The sequence below is a fragment of the Myotis yumanensis genome, unplaced genomic scaffold (genome assembly GCF_028538775.1).
Source record: "Myotis yumanensis isolate MYYU_CA2020_CCGP unplaced genomic scaffold, mMyoYum1.0.hap1 SCAF_3, whole genome shotgun sequence".
In the NCBI taxonomy this organism is placed as follows: domain Eukaryota; kingdom Metazoa; phylum Chordata; class Mammalia; order Chiroptera; family Vespertilionidae; genus Myotis; species Myotis yumanensis.
Window position 1 is genome coordinate 205,898,629 of NW_027223754.1, and position 12,089 is coordinate 205,910,717.

Consider the following 12,089-nt stretch of genomic DNA (forward strand, 5'->3'; position numbering starts at 1 on the left):
ATAAATTTAATAAAATCACTGAATAAATACAATGAGTGAACTTTATGGTATAGAACTCAAATAGTGCCATCAAAAAGTAATTATTAAATATATATTTACTCCTATATTTTTATGTAAATATTTACTAACTCCAGGGGAAACAAAAAGTATATAAGGGAATGTAGTCATAATATTTTATGATTCAACTATAAAAATACTTAGGCATAATAATATAATTATTATGCAATCATAAATCAATAATGAATCCCAAATTTAACCCCCCAAAAATGGCCTTATTTGAAAGGAGAGAGTGTTTGTAAAACTTAATTTCTGGTCTTTAACAACAGGACACCAAAGGGTAGAGTGGTGTCTAAAATTGAAAAATCAAGAAATAGCAAAATAAGCATATTATTTAAATACACAGAAGCAAGCAGCAGAAGAAATAAAATGGCCTTTCCCAGGAGGGAAAAGCTTATAAACTATCTGCAGAAGGCAATCTTAAGCCTGAGAGAAAAGCGCCCGGGGAACACTAGATATATCAACCAGGCCTTCATCCACTAGAGGGCGTAAGGCAACACCACAGAAGGACCTCAACCACTGATGTCAGATACTGGAGAGAAGCAACCTCAAATATAACCTTGCATGAAAACTGAAAGTGGGGTTCTAGACAAACTAGTAGAAGAAAAGAAAGTGATTTCATACTTTCTGTAATTAAAAAGCAAAGCAGAAATATTTTTAGTTAATAAAATCACTGAATAAGTACAATGAATATAGGGGACCAATAAGAAAATTATTATACAGTACATTATGAGATACAAAAAGGGGTGTGAAACATTTTGCTTCTGAACCAGTCATTTTAATCCAATCTCCACATGGGAGAAGGGGGTGAAAAAAAATGTCTTTCAACAAATAAGTTCTAGCTGGAATCAATATTTAACACAGCAAATGATAAATTTATTGCCTAGACAATCTAGGCTGCATGGGGGGAGGGGGGGTCCTTCTAAAATTCATTCTTCACAGCAACCAGAATGTTGTTTTTAAAAATGTAAAATAGATCGTGTCACTTCCCTGCTTAAAACCTTTAAAGGCTTAGCATTAAATTGAGGGCAATATTCACTTATTCATTCAACAAACATTTATTGATCTTCCCCTACACACCAGGCTCCTCTCTAATCAAAGTCACAGCTTGCACAGAACTTCTATTTTAGTTGGAGAGACAGACAATAAAGTACCTGCAGTAGATAACCTCAGATAATGATTAGAAATGTGAAGAAGATAACACTGAACTGTCAGTTATGTATGTGGACAACTTTAGGTTGGTACAGTCAGAGAAGGCTTCTCTCAGGAGCCAACTTTGTACCTGTGACCTGAACAAGGAGGTAAGGATCTGGGTGAAGATCAATGCAGGTCTGAAGGTGGAGGAGACAGTGATTCCACAGGCCTGAAGCTAGGATCAAGCTTGATGAGTTCAAGAATGAAAAGAATGGCCAATGAGGCTGAAGCCAATTGTAAGAACTGTAGGAGTCAGAGTTACAGAGGTAGGCAGTAGGTTCCCCTAAGAATGCTCCTATACCAACCTATATGATGGATACTATTCTGCCCCCCCAAACAGGAGAGTACTGACTCATGCTAGTGTATGATGAACCTTGAAAACACTATGCCAAATGAAAGAAGCCAGTCACAAAAGACCAGATATTGTATGATTCCATTTATATGAAATATCCAGAATAGGCAAATCCACAGAGACAGAAAGATTAGCAGTTACTTAGGGCTGGGGTGAAGGTATAGGAAATAGGGAAAGGCTACATTTTTAAGGACAACAATTATAAGAATTTTGTTTGCAAAACTACACACTGCAATTTATTAGTGGGTCCAGGAAGGAAATCTAGCCAATCATTTGTTGGTCATATCAATAATTTTTTTAATGGAATGAAAACTATCACAGCGCTTAGAACTTAATAAGAGTAAGTATTACTTAGTAAGACTAATGCTAAGTTATATTCGCACAGATGTGTGTGTGTGCACAATGGATCACGATATAAAAGGTACTGCTTACAAGTGGTATTGAATATCCTCATTGCATCTTCCATTCTAACTCTCCCCAAGGGAAGAAAAGTAGCCATCATTTCTTTGCCACCAAAACAAATGAGCATGAAATAAAATGCATTTGACATTGTCTACAGCTCCTAATCAAAAGAACTAAAAATTTTTCTGTTGTTTTTTTACAGAGAGGAAGGGAGAGGGATAGAGAGTTAGAAACATTGATGAGAGAGAAACATTGATCAGCTGCCTCCTGCACGCCCCCTACTGGGGATGTGCCCGCAACCAAGGCACATGCCCTTGACTGGAATCGAACCTGGGACCCTTCAGTCCTCAGGCCGACGCTCTATCCACTGAGCCAAACCAGTTAGGGCTGAATTTAATTATCTAATAATGTTTCAGTTGCATCTGTCAACCTAAAAAACATGTGCTTTGACATCCCCACTTTGTTTCTGTGACTCATCTGAACATGTCCATACTGTGGATTTCAACAGGATTTTAGAAAACTGAAGGGGGAAAAGTGACTTGGCATTTTAAAAAAATCAGACAAAGGCTTGACACCATGACATTAATTTATTTCTTTATATTTAAAATACAAAAAGATAAATTGTGGACCATAAGATATTCTAACAAATAAGAAAGAAAACTTGACAGAAATAAGTTATTCAAGGGACCACTAGGTCATATGAAGACTTTTCAGGCTGCCACATTCTCCAAAGATTCCATAATATCTTATCTTGACAGACTAGCAAGAGAACATCCCCAATTCAAAGAGAGAACACTGACAGAAGAACATAAAAGGAAAATATAAGACACTAGAGGCCCGGTGTACAGATTCGTGGGGTCTCTAGCCTGGCCTGCAGGGATCAGGCCGAAACCAGCTCTCCAACATCCCCTGAGGGGTCCCAGATTGCGAGGGCGATTCTCAGGTGACGCACCCAGAATCAGGCTCCCTCCTGTCTGGTTCCGGTCACCCAAGAACCACAGCTGCCAAGTCACCACAGCTTGGCAGCTCCTGCGTTGAGCATCTGCCCCCTGGTGCTCAGTGTGCATCACAGCTACCGGTCAGAGCATCTATCCCCTACTGGTCACTACGCAACATAGCTACTGGTCGGACAGTGGGATGGTCACTTAGGCTTTTATATATATAGATGGAGGCTGAAAATCTGAGATTCAAGTCCAATTCTTCCACTTACTATCTATGTGACATTGAGAAGTTCACTTAAAAATCTCTGCTTTGGTTTTCTTATCTATAAAATCTGGGTAAAAAAAGCCCAATCCACTTGGCAGAGCTATTGTGAAGATCATATTATTCATTGTAAAGTGCTTTTACAAACATTAGTTTTTATAATTTACTAATATTCCCATTCCCATAGCTGACTCAACACCTGAACCCAACCAAGAGTCTGTGTAATCACCTCTTACCTCAAATGTAAATGCCAAAATTCCATTCCCACACAGTGTTAGGCACTGTGCCCTGACTCCACATCCTGATTACTATACTTAAAAGTTCACTATATTTCTTTATTTATAACTAGAGTGACCATACATCCCATTCAACCAGGATTGCCTAGGATTCATTCAACATTAGCATCCCTTTTCACTCTCAAAAGTGCCCCAACTTGAATGATAAATTAAAAGGTCACCCTAATTATATCAGGTATAAAGCTGTAGCACCAAGAGGTGGCAAGGGGTTGGCCTTAGGATTCCCATTGTATGTTCCAGGAGCCCCTGAAAGCCATCACAAATAAACAAAGTTAGCAAAAACAGTAAGCTTGCTACGCAGAACTAAGCCTAGTCAGATTGCTGCTCCTAAACCCCTCCTATATAAAAACTCTGGAGGTAATGCACCCAAATACTCCCTCATTTAAAACATATTACAAACCCACAAAATATTCCAGCCTTAGTCAACACTTGAGAACTCACGTAAGCACATGCATATACACATAAATCACAAAGAAACCGCCAGTGAGGAATCTAAACCATTACTTTGTACCAACCTAAAATCCTGCAGAGCCTCAGATAAAACACTCAGCCTTCTGAGCTGGTTTTCACCTCAGTAAATCTGGAACAATGTTTGTCTCCTCCACTTCCATAAAGAGATCACATTAGCATGCACAGTAAAGTGCTTGGAGTGCTTCATAAAAGCAATGGACTGCCAACCCATAAAGCTTGTTAATTCATTGGGAAAGAAGACCAAGGTGACCTTGAATAAAAAAGCAAAACCTCTACAAGGTGGTGTGTCTTTTTCCTCTCTTTTCCTTCACAGGTTTTAATTCAAGTGTGTTGCCAGGGACTTCAAAATAGGATGAAAAGGGTCATTAAAACAGTGAAATGTTAGTCTACTTCGTGCTAACGAACTTGGTTGTAATAATCTTTAACCACGGGCCATACACTCCTAGACCTAAGGTTGAGCTTCAAAGGGTCTAAGAAGCCCCCAAGTGGTAACACTGGGTGAGAGGGCACACACACACACATGACTAGATTTTTCCTTGGGTAAGTCAATAATTCCCAGTACAGAGGAAGGGGCCCTCTACAAACAGAAGACAAATTTTAGTTCTTATTCAGCTACTAACTTGCATGGTTACCTTGAATAAATCACTTTAATCTCTGTGTGCCTCAGTTTCCTTATCTTTCCAAAGGTAATATTTGTTTTATTTACTTCAAAAGGTGGTTGTGAGGATGAGAAAATAATGATGAAAGTGCTCTGCACCAATCAGAAAACTGTAATTTTTATCTCTTTTAAAATCACCAGTAGATGCTGATAAAAAGCCTGCCTGGGGATGGCTCCTATCTACTTAGAAAGGAACAGCAAGAGAATTAAAGAATGCAAATGATGACACAATTAAAATTCACCTCCACCCCACTCCCCAGCTCCTGGATTTGCTCAGCCAAACCACTCTGGGGAGATGTAAAGATCACAAGTTCAGTCTCTGCCCAGCTCAGGCTGCTCAGTGACCAGTGTTTCACGCTGATAAATGCTTCCCAAATCTCAGAGCACAAAGTGAGAGTTTATATGGTTAGGCGCATTAATTAGCAGTACTCATTTGGATTCTGTATTCATCAAATAAAACAAGCAGCTATTCAATATTTGCTTATTCACACTACTCTAAGATCTCAAATTCAAAGATTTGGCCAGAGAACAAATTAATGCCAGGAAAATAAACTAAAATAAACCTGTCACCATCAGAATGTGCCTCAAAGTAAATGAGTCGCTTTAAACATGGCAAAGGGTCTGCATAGGCCTATCGTAGAAATAGTGTAAGTAATGAATGCACAGGTTACAGAGGTGGCCCCTGCTGCAAAAGAAGAGAAAAATGAGTAGCTCCAAGCAAAGCCTCTACTTTTTATGCTTTAACAAATTCCTCTTCATTCCTTTTGCTTGATTCCTTATTGATCAGTAATGCCACAGGAAGAACAGAGCATTATACAGTTCCCTTTAAGAGTCTTTTAAACTCAGTCTATTCCCATACTTCACACTTCAATTAGTTTTATCTTCCTATATTTAAAATCAGCTTGTATGCAAAACAAGAAACACTTTATAAATAATTAAATACATGCATCAGTATGCAAGATTAGATTAAGAGACTTCCCGTGACCCCTTATACTTTAAGAGTCACAGGTGAAAAGCACAGAAATAGAAAATATCCCTCCTTTAAAGCAGCCCACAGACCTTGATTGCTTAACAGAATCACCTATAGGAATTGCTATATATCTGAATGACGAAGCCCAATCTTAGACCTACTCAACAGACTCTTGAGGGCTAGATTTTCAGACAATAATATTTTTCTGAATATATGAACATTATATAGAACTACTATCAAAGGGCATATATTTTAAAGCTTACAGCAGCTCTAGAGCAAACCCAAACTAAAAAGAAAGGGGAAAAACCCCTCTATACTCGTTATATTTGGGGTAAATGATCCTATCTTTCACCGAAAACTTCCACAGAGACAATTCCAATGGTAATGATCCCACAGGGAGATAAACACAGAGGTGAGCAACACTTTATCTCTCCCTTGTTCTCCAATTCTCCCTAGGGCCGGTGTGATGACAACCCAGCACCAAAAGTGTAAGAACTGGGCAAATACTCTCAAATCTAGAAGCCCCTCCCCCCAGAGGTGACTACTGATTATGGGGCCATCCTAGTTTTTAAAATCAGCTTCAGGGGCTTTGATAAGGTTCAATTAATTTCTGGAAAGGGGAACTGTGTCAACTTTGGGTTAGCATTCTGATGACACATATCCCTTGGACAAGCCTAAAAATGGTGGCACTTTAAAAAAAAAAAAATCTATAAGGAATGATAGATAAGCATTCAAAGATACTTCTAGGAGCTGCCCTTTTCAAATCTCCCGAAGAATGTCAATATCCTGCCCTGGCCAGGTAGCTCAGTTGGTTAGAGCATCATCCCAATACACCAAGGTTGTTTGTGGGTTCGATCCTTGGTCAGGACACATACAAGAATCAACCAATGAATGCATAAGTAGAACAACAAATCAATCAATTTCTCTTTCTCTTTTATATATCCTATCTAATAACAGACAAAAATGGTAATTAATGGTACCTCCGACACGCTTCCCATTGGCTAATCAGGGCGATATGCAAATTAACTGCCAACCAAGATGGTGGCCGGCAGCCAGGCAGCTGAAGCGAACAGGAGGCTTGCTTGCTCCAGTGATGGAGGAAGCCAAGGTTCCCCACCTGCCGCCGCCCAGCTCTGAGCTGCATTCTAAGCAACTATGTTGCAATTATAGAAGCTAAACAATCCCCAGAAACCTGCTTTCAGCCAGCCAGGCCTCAGAGCTGGAGTTGCAACAGTGTTTCAATTATAGAAGCTAAACAAAGCCCAGATACCAGCTTTCAGCAGCCAAGGTCTCAGAGCTGAAGCCGAGCCTCAGAGCTAAAGCCAGCTCTCAGCTCCAGTGACAGCCATAGAAGGTAAATAAATCCCAGAATAAAAAAAAAAAGAAAAAAAGGAGAGGTTGGGAGCTTCAGTCGCCCGCCAGCCTGAAAACGACCCTCAGCCCCTCACCCAGACTGGCCAGGCACCCCAGTGGGGACCCCCACCCTGAAGGGGGTGTGACCAGCTGCAAACAGCCATCATTCCCTCATTCAGGTTGGCCAGGCACCCAAGCGGGACCCCCACCCTGATCCGGGACACCCTTCAGGGCAAACTAGCCGGCCCCCACCCGTGCACCAGGCCTCTATCCTATATAATAAAAGGGTCATATGCAAACTGACGCTAACAGCAGAAAGACTGGGAATAACTGGTCACTATGACACACACTGACCACCAGGGGGCAGACACTCAATGCAGGAGCTGCCCTCTGGTGGTCAGGGCGCTCTCACATGGGAGGAGCTCTGCTCAGCCACAAGCCAGGCTGATGGCTGCCAGTACAGCGGTGGTGGTGGGAGCCTCTCCTGCCTCCTCAGCAGTGCTAAGGCTGTCCGACTGCAGTTTAGGCCTGCTCCCCACTGGCAAGTGGACATCCCCCAGAGGGATGTCTGATTGCCATCTTAGGCCCAATCCCCCAGGGGAGCGGGCCTAAGCCAGCAGGTGGTCATCCCCTGAGGGATCCCAGACTGCGAGAGGGCACAGGCCGGGCTGAGGAACCCCCCCTCCTCCCCGAGTGCACAAATTTTTGTGCACCGGGCCTCTAGTATATATATAAAAGCCTAAGCAACTGTTATGACCAAACAACTGGAACAACCTGTCGACCAGTCGCTATGACGTGCACTGACCACCAGGGGGCAGATGCTCAATGCAGGAGTTGCCTCCTGGTAGACAGTGCGTTCCCGCAGCCCCTCCCCCTGCCAGCCGCCGCCGCCCACCCCCCAATAGTCCCTGATGGGGGGAGCTGGCTGGCCAACCTCCTGGGGTCCCTCCCCCTGGCCGGCCCGCCCCCCTATAGGCCTCGATTGCCTGCCAGGCCGAGGGACTCCACCCATGCATGAATTTGTGCACGGGGCCTCTACTAAATAAATAAAAATTTTTTTAAAAAGAATGTCAAGGAGCTAAATTTCAAAGGCTAGGTGTCTTAAGCCACACCATCTGTCTGAAGCAGCCTTACCCATTCTTCTGCCTTAACTCTGCTCCAGCCTCATCTGCTCAAAGCTTCAAATAGCAAAGGGCAGGGAAGGCATTTTATACACTCACCTAAACCATACAGAGGATGTCGCCTAGGATGCAGTTTTGCTGTAGCCCACAATAGGGCCTGAGCTCTTTCCAGTCGTCCTCCCTATCTAACAAAGACAGACAGCAGAAACTTCCCTCTCTCAAGCAAGCCTTCCCTGATTAAAACCATACGGCTGAATTCCCCCGGGGAGGAGAATGGAATTTTCTTGTTGCAGATTATTGCAGGACTAAAAAAATGTGTGCAAGCAGGAGCTAAGTGACAGAGAATAAAGAGACAAACCCAGCATTTAGAATTATGAGGCACCAAGAAAACCTGGTTTAAAATTATTATATAGCCTGGAGAAGAAAAATAAAAGCAATTACAATTGCACTTGAGTGATTTTTCCCCTATAAAATCCATAATTTCAATAAGGTGATTACAATACTTTTAGGATTAAGAAATACAGGGTAGGTCAAAAGTAGGTTTACAGTTGGTCATATGGAAAATAGTACAATAATCAATAATACAGGATTAAACTATTTTGAATATTCACAAATATAAACCTACTTTTTGCCCCACCCTGTATATTTTATTTATATCTCTAAGTATAAATTTATTGCTGAAATTAACCATATCACTCTCCAAAATAAATAATTTCAGGACATGCTAGCTATCATAGCATCCTTAATTACACACACAGACACACACACATACACACACACACACACACACACACACATCATCTGAGTTATGAATAGCAAATACCAACCTGGCTGTCCCGTGCTGGGAATCCATGATAACCTGGGGTCAGAGGCTCGTTCTAAAAGAAAGAAAAGAAAGGAAAACTATAAGAAAAAGAAAATGTTAAGAATAATCAAAATCATCCAAACTGATCAAATATAAATCCCTGCACCAGACCCTAAGGTGTTCTGTTGCTATATTCCACACTAGCTAACTACAAACATTTCCCAGTTCAGCTTCCACAAAATCCAACACACAAGAAAACCATTATTTGCTTACAAACACTATTTTCCCTCTTGTACAGCTAAATCTATTTCCTTCCCAGTATATATCAACCAGGGAGCTACCGGGATTTGGGGCCAAACCATTCCTAACTTCACACTGTGGGACTTTAGCATTTAAAAATTAGCATTTAGTGGCCCCTAACCACTAAAGCCAGTAGCAGTCCTGAACACCAGGACAAGCCAAAATATCCACACATTTCCAAAAGTCTCTGGTTGGAAAGGCGACAGTACTACCTCTACTGAGAACTACCTCTAGCCCCGAACAGTTTTAGCCCCTCCTTCTATTAATCTCTTTTAAACCTAGATGAAATTCCATCTCTGTTCCAGACTTCCTCTACCACCCTATATCATCTTGTGGACTCCAGTAGCTCCTAACATGTATACTAGTTAAAATTTGTTTAGTTTACTTATACACTTTACTTTTCATATTACTTATGATTCAAATCTTACTTTTGTAAAGATGTATCATAATCAGTGTCTCATATTCACAGTAATCATTAAATCTAGATCCTTGAGGGCAAGAATGATAGCTAATAAAAGCTACACAAACCCTAACTTAGTTTAAGATCATACAATATGAGCACTTATTTGTGGCTTACTGGACCCATTCAACCATTATGTCAACATATATTGAATACCTAATATTTTCAAAATACTGTTAGATGGCTCAGAGTAAGAAAGATAGAAAAAAAAAAAACAACAACAACAAAAAACCAAGTCCCTTGCCTAAAAGGGTACTTTTAAATGGGAGGAAATATACATGCACACAAAGGTGTAAATAAGGGCATATGATGCTTTTGTAACTTTTTCTTCTAAGTGATCAACACAGCTACCTGAAAGACCCTCATCCTCTTCCACCCATTTGTACTTTCATTCCTACTAACAGAATAACAAGAATAATTTTCATTGATAGGGCTTTCATAAAAAGAGTGTAAACTTTCTACCTATTGGTACATCTGCTTTATTTATATCGATAGCGTTTATAATCAAAGTCCACACTCCTTTCAAAAACATGAAAGCTAGGATTCAACTTAAGCTCACATGCAGATCCCATGTCTTGTTCATCATGCTTTTCATACAATTTAGCAGTGTCTAACACATGATGAATACCCAAAATAATGTGTAAATAAATAAATGGAGTTCAATAACCAGAAATTATTTAGGCATTTAGTCACTAATTCAATCATAGATAATCTAGCGCTCTTTTTTTATTACTAAATCTTTATCTGGACATTTATAAATTAAGTCTCTCCAGAGAAAACACACAAAAAGGTAACTGTCTTAAAAAAGCACCGACGCCAAAACAATCTTGAGAAAGAAGAACAAAGTTCGAAGGACTCATACTTTCTGATTTCAAAGTTTACTGCAAAGTTCAGTAATCAAGGTAGTGTAATACTGGCATAAGGACAGACATACAGACCAATGAAACACAACTGAAAGTCCCAAAATAAACCTTTAGTTAAAATAAATGATTTTTGAAAGGGTGCCAAAAAAAAAAAAAAAAAATCAATGGAGGACAAAGTATCCTTTCAACAAATGGTGCTGGAACAACTGAATATTCACATGTAAAAGAATGAAGTTGGTACTCTATCTCAGACCATATACAAAATTAACTCAAAATACATCATAGACTTAAAGCCACAGAACTCTTAAAAGAAACACAGGGGTAAATCTTCATGGTCTTTGATTAGGTGATAGTTTCTTCAATAGGACACCAAAAACAGAAATAAAGGAAAAAATAGATAAATTGGACTTAACCAAAATTTTAAAACTTTTGTTCTTCAAAGGGCACTACCAGTTCTGAGAATCTAATGTACAGAATAGTGGGCCAATCAGGCCAGGCCGGCCAGGGGGAGGGGCCGAGGGCGGTTGGTGGGCCAGCCCCGCCCCCAAACAGAGTGGGGGGGGGGACGACGACCCTGATCGAAGGCGGGTCCAGCCAGAGGGAGAGGCCACAGGCAGCTGGCCAGCTGGCCCCGCCCCTGGTCAAACTCCCAGTTGACCTCCCAGTCTAAGGGACAATTTGCATATTAGCCTTTTATTGTATAGGATAATATTCAATTATGGATATATACCACGTTGTCCATTATCAACTCATGGACATTTGGATTATTTCTACTTTTTGGCTATCTACACTAATAAAAGAGAAACATGGTAATTAGCGTACGACCGCTACCCTTTTCATTGGCTAATCAGTGAGTATATGCAAATTAACTGTCAGCCAAGATGGCGGCCGGCAGCCAGGCAGCTGATGCGAACAGGGAGGCTTGCTTCCTTCAGTGACAGAGGACTCCAACGTTCCCCGCCGGCCTCTGAGCTTCAGTTGGAAACATAGTAACATTTATAGAAGATAAACAAAAGCCCAGAAACCTCCTGCCAGTCAGCTGGGATCTCAGAGCTGGAGTCGCAACATTGTTTCGAATACAGAAAACAAAGGCCAGAAACCTGCTTTCAGCCGAGCCTCAGAGAGAAAGCCGGCTCTCAGCTCCAGTGACAGCCATAGAAGGTAAATAAATGCCAGAATAAAAAAAAAAGAAAAAAAGGAAAGGTTTGGAGCTCCAGTCGCCCGCCAGCCTGAAAAGGGCCCTCAGCCCCTCACCCAGACTGGCCAGGCACCCCAGTGGGGACCCCCACCCTGAAGCAACAAGATGGCGGCTAATTTGCATACTGAAGGCAGGCGGCAGCAGGCAAGGCTGTCTGCGGTCTGGGACCCGGATCTGTGACCCTGCTGGGCGGGATCAACGGAGCCTCGAGGCCTCCCGGTGCCGGGATCAGCGTGACAGGGGGCAGTGCCCAAACCCCCTGATTTCCCTGCAGCTTTGTGTGTGACAGGGGGCAGCGCCCCAACACCCTGATCGGCCCTGCTCTGTGGGTGATAGAGGGCGGCATCCCAACCCCCCCTCACGGGCCCTGCTCTATGTGAGACGGG

General features: G+C 41.7%; 1 protein-coding gene across 19 annotated transcripts in view; it reads right to left on the minus strand.

Annotated features, from left to right (window-relative positions):
• RBFOX2 (RNA binding fox-1 homolog 2) overlaps nucleotides 1–12,089 on the minus strand; it is a 256,306-nt gene that overhangs the window by 161,859 nt on the left and 82,358 nt on the right. For all 19 annotated transcript variants that reach the window (XM_070411030.1, XM_070411032.1, XM_070411026.1 and 16 more), the window contains exon 2: nucleotides 8,905–8,955. In XM_070411030.1, coding sequence (XP_070267131.1) covers nucleotides 8,905–8,955 — 51 coding nt within the window. The remainder of the gene's footprint in view (nucleotides 1–8,904; nucleotides 8,956–12,089) is intronic.